Below are 26,169 nucleotides of genomic sequence, written 5' to 3'. Positions count from 1 at the left end.
TTGGGAATAGATTCTCACTGTTTGGTCTCTATAGTCGGGAACAAAGGTTTCAATAAGACGGGACCTCGAATGCTCTCGATTGGAGTGCATTGCTGACAAGATGGCAGTGAAGATGTCATTTGGAATGATGACATGCCGGTAGCAGGAAAGTTGGCAGCACAAAATGTTAATTCAAATGAAAGCAGTGATTAGATATACTCAGGTTTACTGTGTGGTAGGTCTACTGCTCAACAGACGGAGACAAATGACTGGCCATTAAGTTCTTTTGTATCAGTATTACATAATATGATAATACGATACCCTTATCCCTCCTGTACAGGGTCGAGTATGAAGTGAGACCAATCTTGATACAGAGTTTTTACAACTGTATACCTTTCCTAACATTTACCTCATCAGAGGAATTAATGAGATGAAACAAATGACGTGATATGAGTAAATAAAAGTGGCTATATTCACTTTATATGTAGGCCTAAAAGTCGTGTTCACCATTTATTTTAATTTTAATTTTGGAAATGCTGCCTTTCAATGAAAATAGCCACTGTAACTCAAATACATTCATAAGTTTGTTAAAGAATAATTTAGAATGTTTACATGTACAATTTATAGCTCTTTATAGCCTAGAGGTCATTTTTTCACTGCACAGAATTTGAGGTTATCGCATATTGGACTGCCCCCCCTTCCCCCCTTTTACATTTTTTGGCTGTGGGGGTCTAATATGCGAGTAAATACATTATAACAGATTTTTTGTTACATTTTTAAGTTGAAATATTTTGTGTGTTTTGTGTCATAAACAAGTAATTGCATGTATTAGTAATGAATACAGTATATAAATGCTTTTTTCCGAGTTGGTCATCTGTGATTGCGTTAAAAAATTACATTTTTACATCTCTCAACTTCATCATGGTTTATAAGATGATTTTCTTCATCCACAGGTATTCTCATCGCTTCCCGTTACTCTCCCCTTGCCCGTGCTACGTGATTACGAGACACGAATAGATGAGATATGCTGGCTCATATGTAAAGTGCATTATCTTCAAAGGGAGAGACCTATCTTCTCAGACTCCTGTGTATATAAGTTATATAGAATTTTCTGTTTACTGGCAGATTTAATCGCTGAGAGTGAAAGTACATATCAGGTAAATTTATTACATTTTCTATTTTGAAAGGAACACATACGGTAAACACAATGATAGGTGTTTGTAGGAAGAGGTGGAATTAGCAAGGACAATGTCCATATCTTCACATCATTGCCAGTTTTTCCATATCCTGTTCTTCTTAGTCTCTGATGAGGTGCTTTCTGCTTCCCTGCTTCATCTAGAGAGTGGTGTTCAACACTCATCGAAGGGCCATCTTGACAGATCTTTATTCCTAATGTAGGAAGTGTAAGGTAAGAAGAGGAGGGATGAAAGGAAAGAATATAAAGATGAGTACAGGTGATAAAAATTTGGAACACATGTTAAACACTAAAGGAGATAAGGTACCCAATGGGTCAGTATAAGCAATGGAAAGTTCAGATTAGAAACTATCTCGTTGGGGGATGTAGAAGTGGGATTGATGAGGGGAGAGCCTATCTATTTGAAGATATGGAGATTGTCCTTCTGTGTCTTCTTTCTATTTCTCCCTCTTCTTCAGTGACATGTCATTGTCATGCCATATATACTTATATTGACTTGTCACTGTTTATCCTGTTATGTATTCCTTTTCATGTTTTTGTCTTCCTATACATGACTTGATTTGTAACTTGTTTGTTCCTTTCCATTAATTATACTTTCTAATGATTCTTAATTAGTTTGAGAAAGACACTAAAGTACAGTATTGAAGAATTTCCTTTGAAATTCTGGGGAATAACCAAACAACCTCTGCGAACCATGTCCTCCTCTGCGAACCATGTGACCTTGCCGCGGTGGGGAGGCTTGCGTGTCCCAATGATGCAGATAGCCGAGCCGCAGGTGCAACCATATCGGATGGGTATCTGTTGAGAGACCAGACTAACGAATGGTTCATCGAAAGGGGGGTAGCAGCCTTTCGGTAGTAAGGGCGGCAGTCTAGATGATTGACTGATACGGCCTTGTAATAATACTCAACATGGCTTAGCTGTGTTGATACTGCTACACGGCTGAAAGCAACGGAAAACTACAGCCGTAACTAACTCCCGAGGACATGCAGCTCTCTCTGTATGAATGATGTGCTGATGATGGCTTCCTCCCGGGTAAAATATTCCGGAGGTAAACTAGTCCCCCATTCGGATCTCCGGGTGGGGACTACACAAGAGGGGGCGATCATCAGGAAGATGGATCCTGACATTCTGCGAGTCGGAGCATGGAATGTTAGAAGTTTGAATCGTTGTGGTAGGTTAGAGAATCTGAAAAGGGAGATGGATAGGCTAAAGTTAGATGTAGTTGGTATAAGTGAAGTACGTTGGCAGGAAGAACAAGATTTTTGGTCAGGCGACTACCGAATTATCAACACAAAATCAAACAGGGGAAATGCAGGAGTTGGTTTAATAATGAATAAGAAAATAGGGCAGCGGGTAAGCTACTACGACCAGCATAGTGAAAGAATTATTGTCGCCAAGATAGACACCAAACCAATGCCCACCAGAATAGTGCAGGTCTATATGCCTACTAGTTCAGCGGATGATGAAGAAATCGAAAGAACATATGAGGAGATAGAAGATTTAATACAATATGCAAAAGGTGACGAGAATCTAATTGTGATGGGAGACTGGAATGCAGTGGTAGGCCAAGGAAGAGAAGGTAATACAGTGGGAGAATTTGGATTGGGACAAAGGAATGAAAGAGGAAGTCGGCTGGTTGAATTCTGCACTGATCATAATTTAGTCCTTGCCAGTACTTGGTTCAAACACCACAAACGACGGCTGTATACGTGGACGAGACCTGGAGACACTGGAAGGTATCAAATAGATTTCATTATGATTAGGCAGAGATTCAGAAACCAGGTGTTGGATTGCAAAACTTTCCCAGGAGCAGACGTGGACTCTGACCATAATTTTTGGTCATGAAATGCCATCTGAAGTTGAAGAAATTGAAGAAAGGAAAGAATGCAAAAAGATGGGATCTAGACAAGTTGAAAGAAAAGAGTGTGAGGGATTGTTTCAAGGAACATGTTGCACAAGGACTAAATGAAAAGGCTGAAGGAAACACTATAGAGGAAGAGTGGAGAGTCATGAAGAATGAAGTCAGTAGGGCTGCTGAAGAAATGTTAGGAAGGAAGAAAAGATCAACTAAGAATCAGTGGATAACTCAGGAGATACTAGACCTGATTGATGAACGACGAAAATACAAGAATGCTAGAAATGAAGAGGGCAGAAAAGAATACAGGCGATTAAAGAATCAAGTGGATAGAAAGTGCAAGGTAGCTAAGGAAGAATGGCTGAAGAAGTGCAAGGATGTCGAAGGCTGTATGGTCCTGGGTAAGGTAGATGCTGCATACAGAAAAATCAAGGAAACCTTTGGAGAAAGGAAATCTAGCTGTATGAATATTAAGAGCTCAGATGGAAAGCCACTTCTAGGGAAAGAAGACAAAGCAGAAAGATGGCAGGAGCATATCCAACAGTTGTATCAAGGTAAAGATGTAAATAATTTGGTTCTGGAACATGAAGAGGCTGTTGATGTTGATGAAATGGGAGACCCAGTTTTGAGGTCAGAGTTTGACAGAGCTGTGAGTGACCTCAATAGGAACAAGGCACCTGGAATTGATGACATTCCCTCTGAATTACTGACTGCCTTAGGAGAAACCAGCATGGCAAGGTTATTTCATTTAGTGTGCAAGATGTATGAGACAGGAGAAGTCCCATCCGATTTTCGGAAGAATGTTGTTATACCTATTCCCAAGGTGTGAAAACTACCGCACCATCAGTTTAGTATCTCATGCCTGCAAAATTTTAACACGTATTATTTACAGAAGAATGGAAAAACGAGTAGAAGCTGAGCTGGGAGAAGATCAATTTGGCTTCAGAAGAAATGTAGGCACTCGTGAAGCAATACTGACTTTACGTCTGATCTTAGAGGATCGAATCAAGAAAGACAAGCCCACGTACGTGGCATTCGTAGATCTAGAAAAGGCATTCGATAATGTTGATTGGACCAAGCTATTTATGATTCTGAAGATGATAGGGATCAGATACCGAGAATGAAGAATTATCTACAATCTATAAAAATCAGTCTGCAGTGATAAGAATCGAGGGCTTTGAAAAAGAAGCAGCAATCCAGAAAGGAGTGAGGCAAGGCTGCAGTTTGTCCCCTCTCCTTTTCAATGTTTACATAGAACAGGCAGTAAAGGAAATCAAAGAGAAATTTGAAAAGGGAATCACAGTCCAAGGAGAGGAAATCAAAACCTTGAGATTTGCCGATGATATTGTTATTTTATCTGAGACTGCAGAAGATCTCGAGAAGTTGCTGAATGGTATGGATGAAGTCTTGGGTAAGGAGTACAAGATGAAAATAAATAAGTCCAAAACAAAAGTAATGGAGTGCAGTCGAACGAAGGCAGGTGATGTAGAAAATATTAGATTAGGAAATGAAGTCTTAAAGGAAGTAGATGAATATTGTTACTTGGGTAGTAAAATAACTAACGATGGCAGAAGTAAGGAGGACATAAAATGCAGACTAGCACAAGCAAGGAAGAGCTTTCTTAAGAAAAGAAATTTGCTCACTTCAAACATTGATATTGGAATTAGAAAGATGTTTTTGAAGACTTTCGTGTGGAGCGTGGCATTGTATGGAAGTGAAACATGGACGATAACTAGCTCAGAAAGAAAATAGAAGCTTTTGAAATGTGGTGTTACAGAAGAATGCTGAAGGTGAGGTGGATAGATCGAATCACGAATGAAGAGATACTGAATCGAATTGGTGAGAGGAGATCGATTTGGCTAAATTTGACGAGAAGAAGAGATAGAATGATAGGACACATCTTGAGACACCCAGGACTTGTTCAGTTGGTTTTTGAAGGAAGTGTAGGTGGCAAGAATGGTAGGGGTAGACCAAGGTATGAATATGACAAGCAGATTAGAGCAGATGTAGGATGCAATAGTTATGTAGAAATGAAAAGGTTAGCGCAGGATAGAGTGGCATGGAGAGCTGCATCAAACCAGTCTATGGGCTGATGACTCAAACAACAACCAAACAAAAACTGAAGCTTGTATTTAGTTAGTACCTATACTAGATGATATTTTGTTGTCATTCCTGCTTACAAGAAAATTTACAAGTACTTGACTATGCTCAGGAGAAGGAAGGAAACTTTCTGCTTAATCATTTAAAGTGTGTTCTTTCTTATATTCATTGGCCTTGCTAAAAAAAAATTCTTGCAGAACCATTCAAATAAGAATATTCAGTACGTTTCTAAAGGTGATTTTCTGGCTAATTCTAGGATTTAAAGTCTTGAATTATAAATGATGGATATATTTCATGTGCTGGTCACAACTTCTTCAAACGCATGCATGTGCGTGTGTGTGCACGTGTGTTTTTTTCCTTTCCTTTCTGCTTGAAAAAGAGGTTTGCTGCTGTTAGAAAACTACTTCAGTCTGTTGAGTATTTGAAATGCATTTATGCGTATGTTTGATGACACTTGACATGTAGTTGTGTAAAATGTACAGGGTTGTCCAAAAAGATTGTACTACTTATGATGCTTGTTTTTTAAAGGGTCCTAACATCTAGGTCATTGGCCCTGATGGTACTATTTATATGGTTTAGACTTTTATGTGAATAACATGATAACACACTATATACACAATTCCAAATGAATCTAGTACACTCCTTCAACCTGTACTCCTTTGTTCTCAATGCATGTGTAAAGTCTTTGCACCATACAGTCCATAGCTCATTCACACATTGCCGTAGGTATAGAGTGGATAACTGTTGTTATGCGTTCTTCAGGGTCATTAATGTCAGTAGGTTTTGTAGCATGCACGCATTCTTTCGCCATTCCCCACAGCCAGAAATCACATGACGTAAAATCTGGTGACTGTGATAGCCAAGCCACAGGTTCACCTCTTCATCAAATTTTTCATCGAGGAAATGTTGAACCAAGTAACCTGATGTTAAAATTTGGAGGGGGAGATTATGAACAACATATCTAGGTAAGCATCTCCCATTACAGTCTGATCATTAAAAAATATTGGCTAGGTACTCCAGACTTTGAAATGTCGCACCATATGATAACTTTCGGAGAGGATCGAGTGTGCTTTCTTACTGCATGGGGATTGTCTGTACTCCAAATGACGCAGTTGTGCTTATTCACGTTGCCTCTGACCTGCTGGGTGGCTTCATCCAACATAGAGAACACAATAATAGGGTTTATGTGCATCATCTCTATTAACACCTCTGCAGCTCGTACACAAGCATTTTTATCAGCGTCAGAAAGGGCCTGTATAATCTGAATGTGGTACGGCTTCCCAGATCAAGGTGGAGAATTCTTAAGACACTTGTCTGTGCGATGCCAGTTTCCAATGCTAATCTCGCACTTGACGTTCCTAGGCTCCTAATCAGTGTGCCTTGAGCATTTATGATGTTATTTTTCATTTGAATACTTCTTGGATTTCCACTCTTTCCTTTACAGTCATTGGTCACAGACCTGGTGCATAAAAATTGCTCATGCAGTCAACGGATAGTCAGACAGCTTGGAGGATCCTTCTCAAACCATTTCCTAAATGTTTTTCGTACTATTGAGGGCGACCCAAACACCTCCATCCAAACTGCAACCGTCCTTCTCTCTTCCGAAGTAAGTTGGGTGGCCAAATCTCATCTACAACAGAAGAAAAACATAAGATGTCAGGTCATGTAGTACCATATAAGTGGTAACATCTTTTTGGACAATCCTGTATAAGGGTTTCTGAAATGAAACTGAAAATCTGCTGAACCTTGTTGGTTCAAGCAAGTGTCCCAGAACTCCCATTTCATGACAGATACTCAGAGTGAACAATGTCCCTGGTTGGTAGTGGAACCATTTTTCTGTGGTATCTCAGACTCCCCATTGCTTGCGAACCAGCATCCCTTTTTTTCTTTTGTTTTCATTTTCGCATTAGGCTGCCCACTGGTTTTTGCACATCCTTACTCATCCGTTACAAAATTTCCAATACCATCTGGACTCAGTACAGCATGATACACAATCCTGTACACATCCTTCATATGACTGTAAATATTGGCTCCACTAATACTATCTGCTATTATTTATTCTTCCTCAAATGATTGAGGTCGCCAAACCGACAAAGAATATCGCACAATATAAATTTAGTAGTCTAATTACAATACAGAATAAAAGATAAACAATAATTTTAATGATAATATACAGAAAACAATTCTTTATGACAAAGAAGCAAATAAAATGTTATTTGATTTAATAAAGTGGGTTGAGCGTAGAGGTGATGCTTCAAAATTGATATTGAGGCTTTCAATTTTTGTGTGTGCCCCAGCTCAAAATGGTCTCGTTTTGCACACCATATCGTCATTAAGTAGGTGACCAGTAGTTTAGGAATGGTGCCCCTTACACCCAGCACGAGCCCTATGACCTCAATGTCCTCAAGTTTGTACTTATTGAGGTAATAGAGAATGGTTAGTGAATATGTCCTTTTTTTTTTCTTGTCAACTTCAATGGGCTGTTGTGCATGTGATTCAGATTTGATTGTCAGATCAAGAATGAAACTCTTTTTGCTCCTGTCAGTTCGTCTTGTTCCACCATCAACTGCGAGGCCATGGACCTCTTCTTGTACTAGATATAGTTTTCAACGTAGCGTATGATCCAAGGAAGACTGGATGTTGTAGTGTCTGGTGTTTTGTAGACGTTGAGAAGGGCACTTGGAAGAATTAAGGGTATGTCTTTGATGTATCTGACATTGTCAAAGGCTGTACTTATCTCGAAGATCAGGGTTACGTCATGCTTTCCAAGTTCAGCGTGTTGAAGGATGGATCTCGGAATGGCAGTTTTGATGAGACACCCGGGTGACCTAGTGAAACGTCTCTGATGCTCACTGAATTGCACAAAAAGCCTCAACCTGGCCCCAAAACCCCTCTTAATAATACATCGTAATAGGGAGTTATAGGTCTCTAATTTGATGGATAAGCTCATCTCCTCCTTTGAATAGCAAGACTATACAAGCCTGATGGAAAAGTGTTGGAACGAACCCGATGTTTAACATTGTCGTAGCGATTTTTGCAATTATGATAGATACCAGGCTCTCCTTGACTGCTTGGACTATAATATTGTCAGGATTGGGGGCTGTGTTTTACTTGTCTTCCTTGCTTATTGTCTCATATGATTCGTTGAGTGCTATCCACTGTGCCTCATTCATGCATTCTGGATACTCCTTAAATTACGAATTGGCATTTGTTGGTTGAGAACTTTCCTTACAGCTTTTCTTCTTAGGTTGTAGTAGAGAAACGGCATTTCTTCATATCTGTATTTATTTTGCTACTTCTCTCGGTCCCTTTTGATGACGCGTTCTGGGCGACTTTGATTTTTATAACATCTTTGAATTAGAGCATCACATTTAGCCTTCCTGGCTTCAAAGTATTTTGTGGTGGGGCATTATGGACCTGGGAGAAGGTTTATTGATTTGGACAGAAATTCAGCAAATCCATTTGCGACTGTGTTGAAATCTGGTGTGATCCCGTTATAAAAGCGTGCATTCCATTGTGTAAGGCCTTCTTTATATTGGTGCATGGGACTGTGTTCATTCATTAGGTCTACTTCTTGCAGTTCAGTGTATGTCCGGTGCTTTGCTAGCCACTGGATGAGCCCGGCTTTTATGTGTATTGACTCTGAGAGAGAGCTTTTCACATTGGGGCCAGAGAGATTGGTTATTATCAGTACATACAATGCTAATAGACCTACCAGTGTTACTGATCTTCATGGGCCCCGCGGCACTTTGTGTTGAGAGTTGGACGGTGGTGGTTATAGCTGGTTATGGTGCCTAGTATTGAATGAGTGAAAATAATGCAGCTAGTCTTCTTATAAAACTGGATATCTTTAACATTAATTAAGACTAAACAAGAGCACAAAAGTCTCAAAATAAATTTAGTGACATTAACATGAAGGAACTGTTCTGCATATTTTGAGTATATGAGCTCTAGATATGGCACATGTATATAGAAAAAGGAAATGGGCTGAAATGTCATAGTTGATGCAAGCGCTGCCAAGATGTCGTTATTAACACACATTTTTTCTCCTTGACATCACCATTAGTTAACAATGTGAAATAAACAAAAAGGCCAGCACATAGGGAACAATATAAACTTCATCTACAGTGCGAGAATCTCAAACACAAAATCACAGGCCTTAGAGACACCATCCATCTTTACAAAAGAACCAAAATAACAAATCAGAAAATCACTCCACATGCCTCTAAGTATGTGTTATTTTGAAGATAAAGGGGAACAACTCTGTCAGCAATGCAAAGGACAACCATTTCAAGCAAAGCGGCCTACAGTGATCTGTCATAATATGGACATGGGGCCTTGTTGGACTTGGTTAAAGGAGATTGACTTGAGCAGTCAGTGTTGTCATTCATCATTACACCTTGATAGTGTGGATGAGGGTATTAAATATAAGTACCATCTATTAACAAATGTGTTTTCTTTACAGAAAATATCTTTTTCCATAAATCACCACAGTGCGAGAATTTATCAGAGTGAATAAACTGTTGTGCTGTATGATGCAGTTTCAAAGAAGACTTCACTGCGGCAATCATAAGTACAAACACAGTACATTAACTTATGCTGTTATGATCACTAATTATAAGTTGGGCACTTTGCACATATCACCATAGAATACAATTCAATTTGTCTGTGGAAATATGTAAAATAAATTCTATTGCAGAGTAAATGGTGATGAAGCGATTGCAAGCAGTAGGAAAGGAAGTAAATTTGCATAAGGGTTAGATATACATCACAAAACAAAAACTTTAGGATAATCTAGTTCGCACAATTATATAAGATGACTACAGTAATCAACACTATAAACTGACGTATCATCATTTATCATCACACATTGTATTACGATTATGTGTAAGCTAACGAATGGTGATAAACTCATGGTCACATTGCATTGATTACAATAGTATGGTCTTTCACCAGATTGGGTTAAAAACTCATGGTCACATTGCATTGATTACAATAGTATGGTCTTTCACCAGATTGGGTTAACAGGTGGCTTTCGAGTTTAGACTCGTAATTAAATGTTTTGTTGTACTTGTTGAATAACTGATGCTGGGCAGTTCAGGATGAATTCATAGCAAAACCATACCTAGTCACTTTGCTTCCACACTTACAAACAGTGTACTAACACTTCCTGACGATACCAGATTTCTTGACATGTAAGCATCCAGTGATACTCGTGCAGTGTACTTTACATTTGAACAAATATGCTTGTACTAATGTCTCGGTTTTATTTGGGCAACCTTTTTAATTTGTTGATTATTGGAAGTTATGTTGATAAATCAAAGAATTTTAAAGTAACCCTGATCCTTGTAATATATTTCACAGGTATTACTACATGCCTCAGAAGTTGGAAGTATAGTTTCACAGTTGGTGACATCACTTGGTTTGGAGTGGGATTCTGCTGATTTTGAAAGTTTGGCAAACATCATTGGAGCATTTCGCTTTCCCACATTTCTTGCACTTCTGGAGTCTAAATACACTTCTGCAGGGTCTGTTGACAAAGGTGGTTTGGAAGAAGTTGTAGAAGAAATGTACCAGACCTACCTACTCGACGTATTGAAGAAGGTGAAACTCTTCTCTTCTTTATTGTTTCCACCCACACATGTTGAAAGCTGGAATACGAGATATGAGATATACAGTAGAACCTCGATAATTCGAAATCGGTTCATTCAAAATCCCGCCTAATTCGAAGGTCTTGTTATCGGAAAAATGAGATACAGTCTTGCATGTTATTTAAATTGTTTAATTCGAAATACGGATAATTCGTAATTTGAAGTACAATGTCGGCCCCATTACCGAAATTCAGACTTTTAATTCAAAACTGCCTTTTCATTTTAAAACAATAGTATGTTACAGAGTAATTTCAACTCAAAATTTATCCGCGTCATAATAGAACGCGTGTTCCGGAATGTGGAGGGGTACCGTAGCTTTCCGCATTTACACTCACTTCGGTGGATCTACAGTGCGCTTCATGATTGCTAAGTTGAATGAAATCGGAATTCTTTTGTATTCAACCTTTTAAGGAACGCCGTAATATCACGCAACAGGCAGTGTACGGGAAAGCAGAATCTGCGAACACTGGCGATGCCGACAGTTGACGAAAAAACGTGGCTCATATAATAAATTCGTAGGCACTGAACAATATTGTCATTGCCGATGAAACTGCATTGCTTTATTTTAATACAAGCCCAAACGGTCTTATGGTTTTAAAGGAGAAAGTGCCAGCCGGGTAATCGTACAAGTGTGGGGGATGGGGGTCATTGTAATGCGTTACAATGCACGTGGAAGCGAGAAACTTTATCCCCTCGTCATAGGAAAGTTCGATAAGCCACAATGTTTTAAGGGCGTCGGGCACTTTCCATGCCAGTACAAAGCATCTAAAAATGTAAACAGTACTGATATCCAAAAAATAATGCATTTGCACAGGGGAACCAGCATAATTTATCCCCGTCTTTGAATTGTGTGATTTTTTCCTTCTTTTATTGGGTGAGGTTATGTTTGTCAGTGATTTATCCAAGTGCATTATTTGAACATTGTAAATACACCTTGTTGGATACATGTCGGAAATAGCTTTTTCCCATGGCATTTGAAAGGTTTAAACTGTGAATCGAGGTGATTGCATGTATTAACGAGTCTTAGAATACTTTGTGACGCGGCAAGTGTTTACATTTTTGAAGTACGAGAGAAGTGCCATGGAGGGAAATCATACAAGGATAGTCATAGGAAAGTTCGATTTTAAGGACATTGGGTACTTTCTGTGTAAATACAAGGCATCTAAAATGCACACAGTATAGTAATTCAATGAATAAAGCACTTGCACATGGGAGCCAACATAGATTTCTCCTCGTCTTTGAATCTTGCTTTTTTTCTTTCTTTCGTTGCGTGAGGTTATGTTTGCCAGTGAGATATCCAAGTGCATTATTTGAATACTGTAAAGGCATCTTGGATACATTTTGGAAATAGTTCTTTTTCATTTCTTTTTCATGGCATTTGAAAGGTATAAACTGTGAATCAAGGTTAACTGCATGCAGTAACGGGCGTTAAAATATTTTGTAACGCAGCGAGGGTTGGTACTTCTGAATTGCGAATTGGCGGTTAATTCGAAATCACGTAATTCAAAGTCCGATTTTTGAGTCCCAACGACTTTGAATTAACGAGGTTTTACTGTATTAGTTTTCTTGGCTCTCGTGGTCTGTCATTTATGAATGATATCCTTAAAAATTGAGTGTTGAAAATCTTAATATATTTGAATTAGAGAAAATAGGTGGAGAGCTACAGCTTCGATAAGTATTAATTAGTTTTGAGGTTTCCTGCCAGTCAGCCTTGGTTTACTTCTTAGTTCTCTCATGGAGGATTTAAATCATACAAATGTTTGAATGAGGTCAGCTGAAAAGAGATATGGAAATGTATTGCCATTATTCCCCACTTCATTTCATCTCCACAATAATAATAATAATAATAATAATAATAATAATAATAATAATAATAATAATAATAATAATAATAATAATAATCATCCATGGCCTCACCTACCAAGATGGTACCTAACATGCAAGGCACACACCAGTACAATACCACAGCCACACAGCTTACCAGACAGGCCTACTGCCAACATCACCTCTCTCTACTCAAGGCTGTTGATCTCAGTGTCTCAAGCCCTTGAAATGAAGCGACAATGATACATAGCTTCTACAGATTTCAGTATACAGTAGAATCCCTATTTAACATTTTTACAGGGACCTGATAATAATAACCGTAAGTTGAGGTTTCAGTAGAAAGCACACCTTTTCCAGAGATCTTTGCCTGTCGTCGTCGTCGTCGTCATCATCATCATCATCGTCGTCATTTCCCTTTATCCAGCTGTAGCCGAGTAGGGACAAATATGTTTCCTCTCCACTTTCTTCTGTCTTTCCACCAGTCCTCCTCCAAAACTTTGTCCCAGTCCAGGTTTCCTTCTATAATACTGCGTTGGATTGTATCCTTCCATCTCAATCGTGGTCGTTCACGGCCTCTCCTTCCTTGCATTTGCATTTCCATTTCCATCACCTTTTTGGCATTCTTTTGTCACTCAATCGCTTTATGTGCCCAAACCATCTTAGTCGGCTCTTCTCTAATCTATCATTCATTTTTCCACTCAAGTTTCTTCCCGGATTTTCTCATTCCTTATTTTGTCTCTTCTACTCTTCTGTATCATTTCGGCTGCCTGTATTTGACTCTCATCCTTCTTTGTCATTGTCCAAGTTTCTGCTCCGTAAGTTGTTATGGGTACGTAATACATCTTGTACATAGTTTCCATTGCTTCCATTGACACATCTTTGTCCCATAACACGTTTCTTACACTATGATAGAAAAACCTTAGAGCTTGAATCCTCTTACTAATCTCAGCATCCAGTCGAGCATTCTGTTAATTCACTCCCCAGGTATTTTGAACATTTCCACTACATCCAGGGGCTTGTCTGCAAGTCTAATCTGACCTTTCCCTTATTTCTCCCCTCCAGTCATAACAAGAGTTTTACTCTTTTCTACACATATTCAGTCCACATTCTTGGTGCTGTTTGCTTTACGTCGCACCGACACAGATAGGTCTTATGGCGACGATGGAACAGGAAAGGTCTAGGAATGGGAAGGAAGCGGCCGTGGCCTTAATTAAGGTACAGCCCCAGCATTTGCCTGGTGTGAAAATGGGCAACCACGGAAAACCATCTTCAGGGATGCCGACAGTGGGATTCGAACCCACTGTCTCCCGAATACAATCCACATTCTTCGATCTTCCCATTCACCACATTCAATTGTTCTTGAACCTTCCTGTAGTCTTCTCCCCAAATCACAATATCATCTGCAAATAACATGTTCATTTCTCTTCCTTCATATGCTGCTTTTGCTGTTCTCATGATGTCATCCATTACTATTGTAAACAGGATTGGTGATAGAACACTTCCCTGTCTCAGCCCACTAGTTATTTTGAACCAACTTGTCCTGCCAACTTGTGTTTGCACACAACTACAACACTCCTTATACAATGCCATGATCATTTTTATTAAATCCTGTCCAATTCCTATTTGCATCAGACTGTCCCAAACTTTAGTCCTGGGGACACTGTCACATGCCTTTTCAATGTATGTCATCACCGTATCATTTCCGTACTCCCATTGCTTTTCTATTAGTTGTTTCATAATGAAAATGGGCTCTATTGTTGACCTTCCACTTCTGAAACCCAACTGATTTTCCTGTATCTGATTCTCAACCCTAAACCTTATTTTACTTTCCAGGATCCTTTCCATTATCTTAGCAGCATGGGATGTTAGAGTAATTCCCTTGTAGTTCTTCAAAACATTTTTTTATCGCCTTTCTTGAAAATTGGGATGATTATTTCTTTTTGGCAATCCTCAGGGACCTCCTTATTCTCCCAGACATTCCTGAGTACCCGATATGTCCACTGCAGGCCTACAGCTCCAGCTGCCATTATCATCTCCACTGAAATTTCATCTATTCCAGCAGTTTTTCCATTCTTCATCTTTCTTGCTGTCATTTCAATTTAATTCATTGTAATTTCTTTATCCACATCTTCATCAACTAATTGCCTCTCCTGGTCGTCTATTGAATGACTGTCATCAGTTCTTATGTTCAGCAACTTCTGAAAATATTCTCCATCTATTTCTTATTTCTTCTAGCTTTGTTAATATTATGCTGCCTTCATCCTTCACAAATCTGGTGTTCACTTGATCTTTCTTTTTGTTAAGATACCATACAGTAATTTCTTGCTGCCCTGCATATCATCTCTCAATTTCTTTGTGAATAAGGCCCAGCTTTTCCTCTTTTCTTCCTCCGCTACTTTCATGGCCAAATTCTTTGCCTCCACATATTTTCTTCTACTTTCTTCAGTCTTAGATGTTTTCCATGTTTCCAAGCCATTTTCTTTTCCGTCACTTTAATCTTTACCCTATCATTCCACCAGTGTCTCTCTTTGCCTTTCACATTTCCTGATGTTCTACCACATACCTTTTCTGCACATCCAACCAGTGCTTCCTTAAATCTTTTCCATTCATCTTTAACATTCTCCACGTCCATCCTGGGTACCAAGGATATTATTTCCATTTGAAATTCTTCTTGTATGCTTTTCTCGTTCAACTTCCATACTTTAATTCTTTTCTCTCTTATTAATGGGGATTTTTCAATCTTTCCCACTTTCAATTTTCCTATTACAACTCTATGATCTCCACCAAAGGCTTCTTCAGGCATGGCTGTTACATCTAAAAGGTTCTTCTGGTGTTCTTTCTCTATGATAAAGTAATCAATCACGGTCTTTGTTCGTCTGTCTCCCCAACCATACCTTGTAATCTTCTGACTGTTCTTCTTCCTAAACCAGGTGTTTCCAACAATCATTTGGCTCCTCATGCAAAAATCCACCAACAACTCGCCTTCTGGATTTACATTTCCATATCCAAAGGGCCCTACAACATCTTCCTTTCCTTGTCTTTCCATTCCAACTTATGCATTTAGATCTCCCATCAATAGCACTTATCTTCTATCTGTCTCTCCACTTCCTCTAAGAAGTCCTCTAGATATTCATCTATGCAACCAGTTTGTGGGGCATACAACTGAAATAGATCTTTCACCCCATTTTCAAACTGGAGTCTCATCACCTTCATCCTATCACTGACGTATTTTGTATATTCTACATATTCTTGGATTTCTTTTCTAAGTATGGTGACCACTCCATTTTTTGCTTCAGGTTCTCCGCTGTAATACAGCCTGTATCCTTTTTTCAGAGGAAGCTACCCCGCACCCCTCTTCTTGTTACATGTGATAAATATCATTCTTGATCCGTATTGATGATACTTGAATGGAATAATAACAATACGTTAATTTATGGAATTCACTACCTAATCAATACAAAAAGTCTTCTCTTAGTTGATTTACTTCGGCATGTTAACTAAAATGGTACATGTTTCGCCTTTAATTTATAGGTGGGCCAGCGTAAGGTTGCACATGACAGCTGCGCACAATATTGGTCACACTGCAATGGCGCACGAAGCAATGTTGCCGCTGTAACAACAGCTGATTGCACGACACGTGTTTTTAAAAACATGGGAGAAATGTTTTTAATGTCATCGCGATGATACACAATACAAATGAAATCTGCCGACAAAAATTGAACTTTCAACTCGCCGATTATTCATCACACAAAATTATACGAGATAAATATACAACGAAGTTCTTATTGTCGCGATGTTAGAAAACACGGAAGAAATCGGCCAACAAGGATCTCACTTCATATACACCTTCACCAATAAATGTTAGAATAATATACACCGGTGCTAACACAAAATGTTTCAAGTAAATTCTATAAAATTTACGAAATTTCAGAAACCTTATTTTCATACCTGATTCACAAAGGCAGAGGCTCGATACCCTCCAGTTCACTGCCATCACTACCGTCGCCTTCGTTGTCACTGTCATCATCGTCTAGGCAGATCATCAACTCCTGAGAGTCACTGATGATGCCATGTATTGCCATTGCCGAATTAATGAATGCTGCGACATGGCTAAATTTCTTCCTGCACAAAGCCGCATCCATTGGAGCAATACTCTCCCGGAACAGTCCTTCCACTTCAGTAACTGTGAAGGACGTGTTATAAGTGCGTACGTAATGTTTTACTTCACCCCATACCGTACCAACTCAATGAGGTTGAAGTGACAGTGGTACGGCGGCAACCTAATAACCTCGTGCCCTTGTTCCTTCGCTACCTCGTGGACTTTTTTTTTGCTATTTGCTTTACATCGCACCGACACAGATAGGTTTTATAGCGACGATGGGACAGGAAAGGCCTAGGAATGGGAAGGAAGCGACCGTTGTCTTAATTAAGGTACACCCCCAGCATTTGCCTGGAGTGAAAATGGGAAACCACGGAAAGCCATCTTCAGGGCTGTCGACAGTGGAATTCGAACCATCTATCTCCCGGATGCGAGCTCACAGCTGCGCGCCCCTAACCGCACGGCCAACTTGCCCGGTGTCGACTAATTTAGTCGTACACATATGCGCTGGGATATTTCTTTACTGCAGCCATTCCACTTACAGTTCTTTACGGGCGCTCAAAGAAGGGGTCTTGTCCATTATTACGGAGTGGTAACGTGCATTGTCCATAACAATGACAGATGGGACTTTGAGCTGTAAAAATCGTACTCGTGTCTTCGTATTGCATCAGCCTGGAAAGAATTAATTCCAATTACAGGAGATAGCTTAATTCGTTTCTTTCCCGGAGTGCTGTGAAACAAGTCCCTACTATCAGCCCCGTTTTCGCTATTGCTATGTACCCCAGTCACTTTTTCCTTCTGTTCTTGGAGGCGAACACCTGTTTGAATGACAGTACGCTTTGAAAGCCCTAATGTTTGAGATATGCGATCCACAACATGATCTACAGGAACGGAGAGACGGCTATACAAGCGTACGAATTTCGTCTCCCTCTCGTAAAACTCACGAGTTCTGCACACTAATTCTAATGCCTAACTATTAAGGGACACTCCGCGGCTCAAAGGATTATCACTTCGCGCTTCATGACTATGTTGTCATTTCCGAGACATCGCACTGCATTCGTTAAAATAAAATTTCACAATTATCTCAAAATGAAAACAAAACTTTCATAAACGCGCGAATCACACCCGACCACGTGCTAGCGGCGACAGACAAAACGGCAACACTTCAATACAGTAGTCAAGCTACTTATAGATGGCACCACTATACTACCTATATTGCCAACAACAATCAACTGAAAATAGTTCGTATTTGTTTTGTAGCTCGTTTAAACCTTATAATATATTTTAAATGCTCATATTTGTGTAGGCAATAAAATATTATGAACACTATACGGAATTAAATACGAATTAACATGAATAAAATGCGCAACTGTATCTGACATAAAAAGTTGTGGATTGGTGATTCTGACTGACGGGTGACGTTCTTCATTTCACTTTTGTAGTGGTGCCAACATGACTTACAACTGTCAAGTTCAACCTTATGCCGGCCCACCTATAGGCATCATCAGCCACTATCTTAACCTTAAAATATAAACAGGCACCTGATTTACATATACATGAAATAAAACATTAAAAAAAAAAAACCTTGGAGAGACTTGAACTAAAATTAACATATGGTAAAAGACTTGTAATGAAGTTGGTTATAAAGATATTACAATGAGTGGGGAAATATACAATTGGTGAAAGTAGTAGTGATATTGACATTAGAAGGCTTCAATTATAATTAAAATGAACAAAGCAACAGTCTGTCATGAACTAGTGATAGGATTGCTAAAAAATTATGTTGGCCGACTAGCGGTTACAACGAAAATGACTATAAAAATCGTATTTAATAAAAAATGTAGAATAAAATAATAATGAAATATGGTCATGTGACCAGCAATATTTGTTTACAAGAGATAAGTCTAAAGTCAAAGGCATATGGTGATGTGGTTCAGTTTGATCAAAAAATACGAAGTTGAAGTATGATGTTTAAAATAGGACCTTTATGGACCATCTCAATTTGATGTAATGCTGCAATGTTGTTAAGAATGTGGGTTGATTGTCATTCAAGTCGAAACGGAAGTGTGACAGTTGAATCTGTAAAAGGAAACCAGAAACGTGGTGTTAATTGAGTGAAAAAATCGTAATGAAATGTTAAAGTGGAAATTGTGTACACTTACCATTAGACGATGGTGAGGGTAACTGGCCGCAGCTTCTCCACCAAATACGCCGAGCGTTATAATGCACAAAGACATAACAAATTTTCAGCAATGGCCAACCACATGAGGGACACAGGACATAAATTTACTACAATAGAACAAGACGTTCATATCCTCAAAAGAGTCGATAAAAGTAAACTTATGACTGAGTATGAAAATTTATTCATTTTCCTCGATCAACATTTCAACAAAGATGAGAACTTAAACGACATCATTGATAAAAAGAAGCCCTTTGTACGAACAGACTTTATGTCTATTACAAGAATCAATTCCCCTCACCAATGTATTCTTAAAAGTTTTTAACCTCAAATCAATAAGCCCTCCTACCTCCTCTACAACTAATACAATCCCCTCCCTTCCCCTCACCGCCAGTACCTCTAATTAAAATGCAACCAATAGACCCTTAGCCACACCCACTGTAATATCGCTCCCTCCAATGGCATCTCACCATTACAACACGTGCAGCAATACACTTCCCACTCTCTCTCTCCCGCCAATAGTAGCTCTCCTCCAAGTACTACAAACAAGCCCATAGTCACGCCTTCGCAAACAGTTCCACCTCCAACTCAAACATATAGCTATAACACTCTTAAGAAGCCGACAGTCGACAATAACGTTCAGTTAATAACGTAACAAATTACCCTCACCATCGTCTAATGCTAAGTGTACACAATTTCCATTTTAACATTTCATTACGATTTTTTTCACTCAATTAACACCACGTTTCTGGTTTCCTTTTACAGATTCAACTGTCACACTTCCGTTTCGACTTGAATGACAATCAACCCACATTCGTAACAACATTGCAGCATTACATCAAATTGAGATGGTCCATAAAGGTCCTATTTAAACATCGTTCTTCAACTTCGTATTTTTTGATCAAACTGAACCACATCACCATATGCCTTTGACTTTAGACTTCTCTTGTAAACAAATATTGCTGGTCACATGACCATATTTCATTATTATTTTATTCTACATTTTTTTATTAAATACGATTTTTATCGTCATTTTCGTTGTAACCGCTGGTCTGCCAACATAATTTTTTAGCAATCCTATCACTCGTTCATGACAGACTGTTGCTTTGTTCATTTTAATTATAATAGAAGCCTTCTAATGTCAATATCACTATTACTTTCACCAACTGTATTTTTACTCACTCATTGTAATATCTTTATAACCAACTTCATTACAAGTCTTTTACCATATGTTAATTTTTGTTCAAGTCTCTCCAAGGTTTTTTTAAAAAAAATTTGTTTTATTTCATGTATATGTAAATTAGGTGCCTGTTTATATTTTAAGGTTAAGATAATGGATGATGATGCCTAAATTCAAGGTGAAACATGTACCATTTTAGTTAACATGCCAAAGTAAATCAACTAAGAGAAGACTTATTGTATTGATTAGGTGGTGAATTCAATAAATTAACCCCTCTTCTTGGTCTCGCATAGTCCAAGTATGGCTATATCTTTTTCTATCTTGAAGTCAACCAGTTCTTCTGTCTTTCCCGTCAGTGTCAGGACATTTACTGTTGTAATCTTGATGTAGTTTGGAGCTGGGTACCCATTTCTCACAGTTCCCCCAGCACCTGAAGAGCTGCGCGTCGCTTTTAGCAGGGGACGCCCTAACCTTTTCTGAGGCACCATATCTGCTTTGTCCATATAGGCTATTGTTACGATTGGCTCGCCACCCCCAAAGGCATTTTATACCTATTGCCAGGTTCAAAATTAGGCTGTCCCTAACATGGAGACAGACGCCTTTCATAGCTCCTCTGGAGTACCGACGCTACGGGTTTGCCCCTTCCGCCATATCCACTGTACCAAAGTCCACCTTCTCCGCCGTACATGCCATTGAGGTCTTCACTCGTAACCCTGAGCTGGGATGCATACCAGATGTTACACACCAGGTCAGTGTGCTCTGGGACTAGCATAGGCAGGGGCGCAACTCCCTGGGTAGGGCTGCCTCCGAAGAGGGTCCCTACCTGCTACCTTTGCCTGTATTAACATAAATTGTACTATCATACATTATTTACACAGTGACAGCAATAAATCAAGGAGATATAAACCCTACACAATGTACTGTAGTTACAGCTTTGTACTGTTCGTGCTGGAGATTACTCTTGTGTTAAACTGCCCCTGCTATCTAAGCAAGAGACATATATGTCTAGCTTTGGCTCAGATTATTCTTTGGAAATAAATAAATGCTTGGGTATGCCCTAACAAATTTGTTCCTTTGCACTATCATCAGATAACAGACCTATGCTATTTGCTGAACCCAACTGAATAATTGCTGAAGTCACATACATAAGGAAATATGGTTGCTAGATGATGGATCATTAAATCATGCAAGCATCTTCATTGTTCACTGTTATGCCTTTTTAGCATTCAGTCTGAAAGCCTCTGCGAATTAACAAATTGCTTCCATAATCCTCTATTTGTAACCATCTCTGTAGCTTCTTTTACACTGACTGGCAAAATTTGTGGATCACTTTGAATTTTCAAATAAAAAAGCATGTTAAATTGTGAAACATTTGTTTTATAACGTACACTGATTATTTTCATGAAAAAATTAACTAAGGGTAGCAATAACAGACAGATAACATTACTTACATAATTTTTCATGAAAATGATCAGTATAAATAATAAAACAAATGTTTCACAATTTAACATGCTTTTTCCTTAGAAAATTCAAGTGCTTCATTAATTTTGCCAGTTAATGTAGTTGCACACCTCTTAAAATTTGTTTCCATCTCTTGGTTGGTTAAGAAATTGTTTTCAGTGTTATTAAGGAATATGTTCGCTATTATTCCTGACAATTGAGAGCCCATGGTTAACCCTTTCTTTTGACAGATTTTTGTCGGTGAATGCAAAACCGCTTTGGTTTAAGGTTGTTCTCATGATGTTATACCGTATGATTTCCCATAAAATTTGGGAAAGCTACCGAACTTGCACAAAAACCCATTAAAATCGGTATAAAACAGCAATCAGTTTGTTTAAACATTTTCACGGATGTTTTCCAAGCAGTGGTTTACTCATTAGCATGTATTTTCTAATTCCAATCATCTGAACACCCTTATTCAGTTTCATTCGTATAAATTGTAATAGCATCTCTCCAGAGGCTTGTGTCAAACATTTCCATTTTCTTACTTCAAACGGTTTCACCTAACCTGGGTTTACCATGCACATATTATGAAAACATACTTCAGGCTCCCTGTCAAATAATGATAAACATACAATAAAGAAGAGTGCAATTGATCCACCTTTTTCAATACAAAGTGTGCTGCTAATTCAAAATCACATACAGTTGTAACTACCGCAAGCAATAGAAATACTGAACAGATAAACGTTGACTCAAATAAGTGTAAATATCAAGGATAATGGGCGCCACCTGCCAAACAATTGCAGGAATATTTAATTATGTAGAGCAACGAGCCACTCCCTCTCCCAAGGCGACGGTCATCAGGCTGACGAGGCTCCAGACTTACTTTATAACCTTACCTGTTGCTATATAACCCCTGAAATTAAATTTGGGTAACATGCCAGGTTCAGCCTCACTCCACTGACTAAAGACTCACTTTAAGTTTGATTCTATGACTTTACTCCCAGAATAAGAGCTAATATGTGACAAACACCAACAAAAATAAACACTTATGCAACCCACTTAGTGCTTGCTGTTTACATAGAGCTAATATACACAATACTACCCAACAAAATCATTTCTTCACAAGATTTACTCGTTTGCCGTCTACAAAGGCAAATTACACATCATTAAAATCATCACTAAAAAATAGAACATCATTATACTTTTAACATACCTCCAGGTAAGAGCCCCACTGCACTCCACTGTTACCGTGAATCCTAATCTGGTAGAGAAAAGTACGACGACTATTTCTCTACATATGGATGCAACCTTCTATACTAACAGCATCCCTAACCTTATTTACACTTCTTCGTCGACGTCTTGAATTCTTTCCAATTGCTGGCTGGACAGAAAGCGTTACATGTCCGGAGGCAAGCAAACAGCAAAATTCTCCATCAACTGAAGCTGCATACTCGGGTGACAAGTTCCAAACAAACACTTTCTTTTACAGAAAGTCCACTGCAAAGCCGGTAAGTCGTTGTGATTATACCATGTTCACTCCGTAACAGATACTCACGAATAATAGCAGATCGTATAGCAAACTGCGCAAATCCGTAGCTCCCGCAGACCAGTACAAATGAGAAACACACAGTATCAGCATCAGAGTCAGAAACAGAATGAGAATCAGAATAACTCGCCGCACACGCGTACACACTTATATATGCTTGCTACACGTGGTTATAGCGTCCTGAAAAGTTCACTGGTAGCAACGCTCACACCGGCACTTCTTCCCGCGTCACTCTGTCAACCCAAACCTCGCTCAAAACAAAGCCCTTGCATTGGCTATCGAGTATATGATGTGACATAGACCGTCCACTCATGTATGTCCACATTGATTCACTCCAATTCTTCAACCGATACAACCTGCCGTACCCCGTGTTTCAAAGCCACTTAGTTGCAACACACACAACCGACCTCAACCGTCCTTCCCGATATAGTCGCTGTTTTCCCGGTTGCACAATCCTTACGGCTAGGCCATATTTACAGACTCTTACCCAAACGGAAATTTATACAAAATATAATGAACATATGCAATGTTCCCTAACTATACATTCTTCTTATAATATTACGTTTTTACATGGTAAATAAACAAAATTACATGATTTTAACCTTACAAACTATATACGAAAATTTCCTAACCTAAAAACTCGGGGATTGTACATACGTACGGTTACAATACCTCCCCTTGATTTGTGAAGATTATATACAATACATCTGAGCAAATCACAGTCTTTTCTGTACAGCAGCCTACACAGCCTGTCAAAGTCACTCAGGATTTAAAGAAAATTCACATATTCTTCTTAACATACACAAAACATCTGAACTTACAATACTTCACCTTACATACCTCTTAAGATTGTGAATATTGTGTGTACCAATCATGTCACCTTTGTTATTCAACAGGTGATAAGCACACTTGCCAACTTTCTTACCTACTGTATAAGGTCCCTGATACAATTTAAAAAACTTATGAATTTCTTTGTTGTCTGCAGATGAAATGTGTGGAACCTTTAGTAACACCTCCTCCCCTACTTCAAAACTATCTCCATGATGCGTCCCCTGCTGCATCATTCTCCTATCAGCTGCCTTCCTTAAATTCTGCATCGCTAAATCAATCACCAAGTCCTTTGGTACATCTTCGCCTGTGGAAAGACCTAGAATCCTAGCCAATTCCCGTTCAGGCTTACGACCCAACTGCAGCTCAATTGGTGTTAATCCAGTGCTGTCATGTCTCGTCACATTGCACCAATGTTCCACATCTTCCAAGTAGTTAAACCAAGAATTGTGGTTTTCACTAATGTATGTGCGAAACATGTGGCCTAGCTCACGCATTACCCTCTCAGACATATTTCCCTGAGGATATCGTATGGAAGAGTAATGTACGCTAACACCAATATCACTCAATCCGTCCCTCCATATACATGAAGTAAATTGGGATCCATGATCCGACAAGATTCTTTTTGGTTTACCGAACTCCGGTATGTACCTCTCCAGAATTTTCCCCACACAAGCCCTTGCAGTGGCCTTACGCAAAGGATACAATTTGACATACTTGGTGAATGAGTCAATAACAACAATTATATACTGATATGCATACTTAGTTTTGACAAGAGGACCATACAGATCTACACAAACCAACTCTCCAGGTCCATCTGTCACTACCGCTTGCCTCGGGCCCTCCAGATAACGATTAGGATGTTTACTTCTTTGACAGGGATCACACTTTGCCAAAGTCTTCCTAATGTCTCTCCCCATATTCTTCCAGATGAAATTCTCCTGTATGGCATCCAGTACCTTGTCTGCTCCAAAGTGACCCAGCTCTATGTGGTAAAACCAAATTATATCTGGCCTGAGGGACTGTGGTACTACCACCTTCCAACGCCCCTTAAAATCCTCTCTTGACACCAAGTCACCTATCAACTTATATTTCTTACTCCCCCTAAGTATATCTTTTCCATCTCCTTCCACTTCCAATTCTAGTTTAATCTCTCTCAATTCTTTGTCCTTGAACTGTTCTTCTCTCATCTTTAAGAGTCTTAATGTCTCTTGCTTACTATCTTCCGTCCTCAAGCTACATATGAGTATTCCCTCCTTCTCTTCGTTCCTTACCTCCCCTTGCATGTCAGCGGGGTGCCTACTCATATAGTCTGCGAAGGCATTCTCACTCCCTACTATATGAACCACTTCGAAGTCGTACTCTTGGATTGCCAGTATCCACCGCGACAAGCGACCCGAGATCAATTTACAGGTCCTAATGAAAGCAAGAGCATGATGATCTGTGTAGTTCGTAAATTTCCTGCCAAACAAATAAACTCTAAATTTTCTAAGTGCATATACAATCGCAAGCAATTCCTTCTCACTTACAGTGTATCTTTTCTCAGCAGGGTTAAGCCCTCTACTGGCCAGAGAAACTACACCAAAATTACCTCCCTCGTCAGGTTGACATAACGCCGCTGCTATGCCTAAATCAGATGCATCGGTCATCACATAAAAGCCCAGCGTTGGCTTAGGGTATCGCAATATGACTGCCTCGTGAAACCCTTTCTTCAAAGCCTCTAACGCTTCATCGTGCCTCTTTGTCCATTTCCATTGAGCATTCTGCTTTAGTAGCTCTCTAAACGGTTCTGTGAGATAGGAGTACTTAATCACGAATCGCCTGAAATAGTTACATACACCTAACGGTCATCAGGCTGACGAGGCTCCAGACTTACTTTATAACCTTACCTGTTGCTATATAACCCCTGAAATTAAATTTGGGTAACATGCCAGGTTCAGCCTCACTCCACTGACTAAAGACTCACTTTAAGTTTGATTCTATGACTTTACTCCCAGAATAAGAACTAATATGTGACAAATACCAACAAAAATAAACACTTATGCAACCCACTTAGTGCTTGCTGTTTACATAGAGCTAATATACACAATACTACCCAACAAAATCATTTCTTCACAAGATTTACTCGTTTGCCGTCTACAAAGGCAAATTACACATCATTAAAATCATCACTAAAAAATAGAACATCATTATACTTTTAACATACCTCCAGGTAAGAGCCCCACTGCACTCCACTGTTACCGTGAATCCTAATCTGGTAGAGAAAAGTACGACGACTATTTCTCTA

The 26,169-nt window shown here is 39.1% G+C and overlaps 1 protein-coding gene across 5 annotated transcripts in view; it reads left to right on the top strand.

Moving 5' to 3' along the window:
* Positions 1 to 26,169, top strand: part of LOC136864817 (differentially expressed in FDCP 6 homolog) — a 452,756-nt gene that overhangs the window by 83,415 nt on the left and 343,172 nt on the right. For all 5 annotated transcript variants that reach the window (XM_067142253.2, XM_067142254.2, XM_067142255.2 and 2 more), the window contains 2 exons: positions 933 to 1,136; positions 10,497 to 10,736. In XM_067142253.2, coding sequence (XP_066998354.1) covers positions 933 to 1,136; positions 10,497 to 10,736 — 444 coding nt within the window. The remainder of the gene's footprint in view (positions 1 to 932; positions 1,137 to 10,496; positions 10,737 to 26,169) is intronic.

The sequence above is a fragment of the Anabrus simplex genome, chromosome 2 (assembly GCF_040414725.1).
Source record: "Anabrus simplex isolate iqAnaSimp1 chromosome 2, ASM4041472v1, whole genome shotgun sequence".
Lineage (NCBI taxonomy): Eukaryota > Metazoa > Arthropoda > Insecta > Orthoptera > Tettigoniidae > Anabrus > Anabrus simplex.
This window is presented reverse-complemented; position numbering and strand designations above follow the sequence as displayed.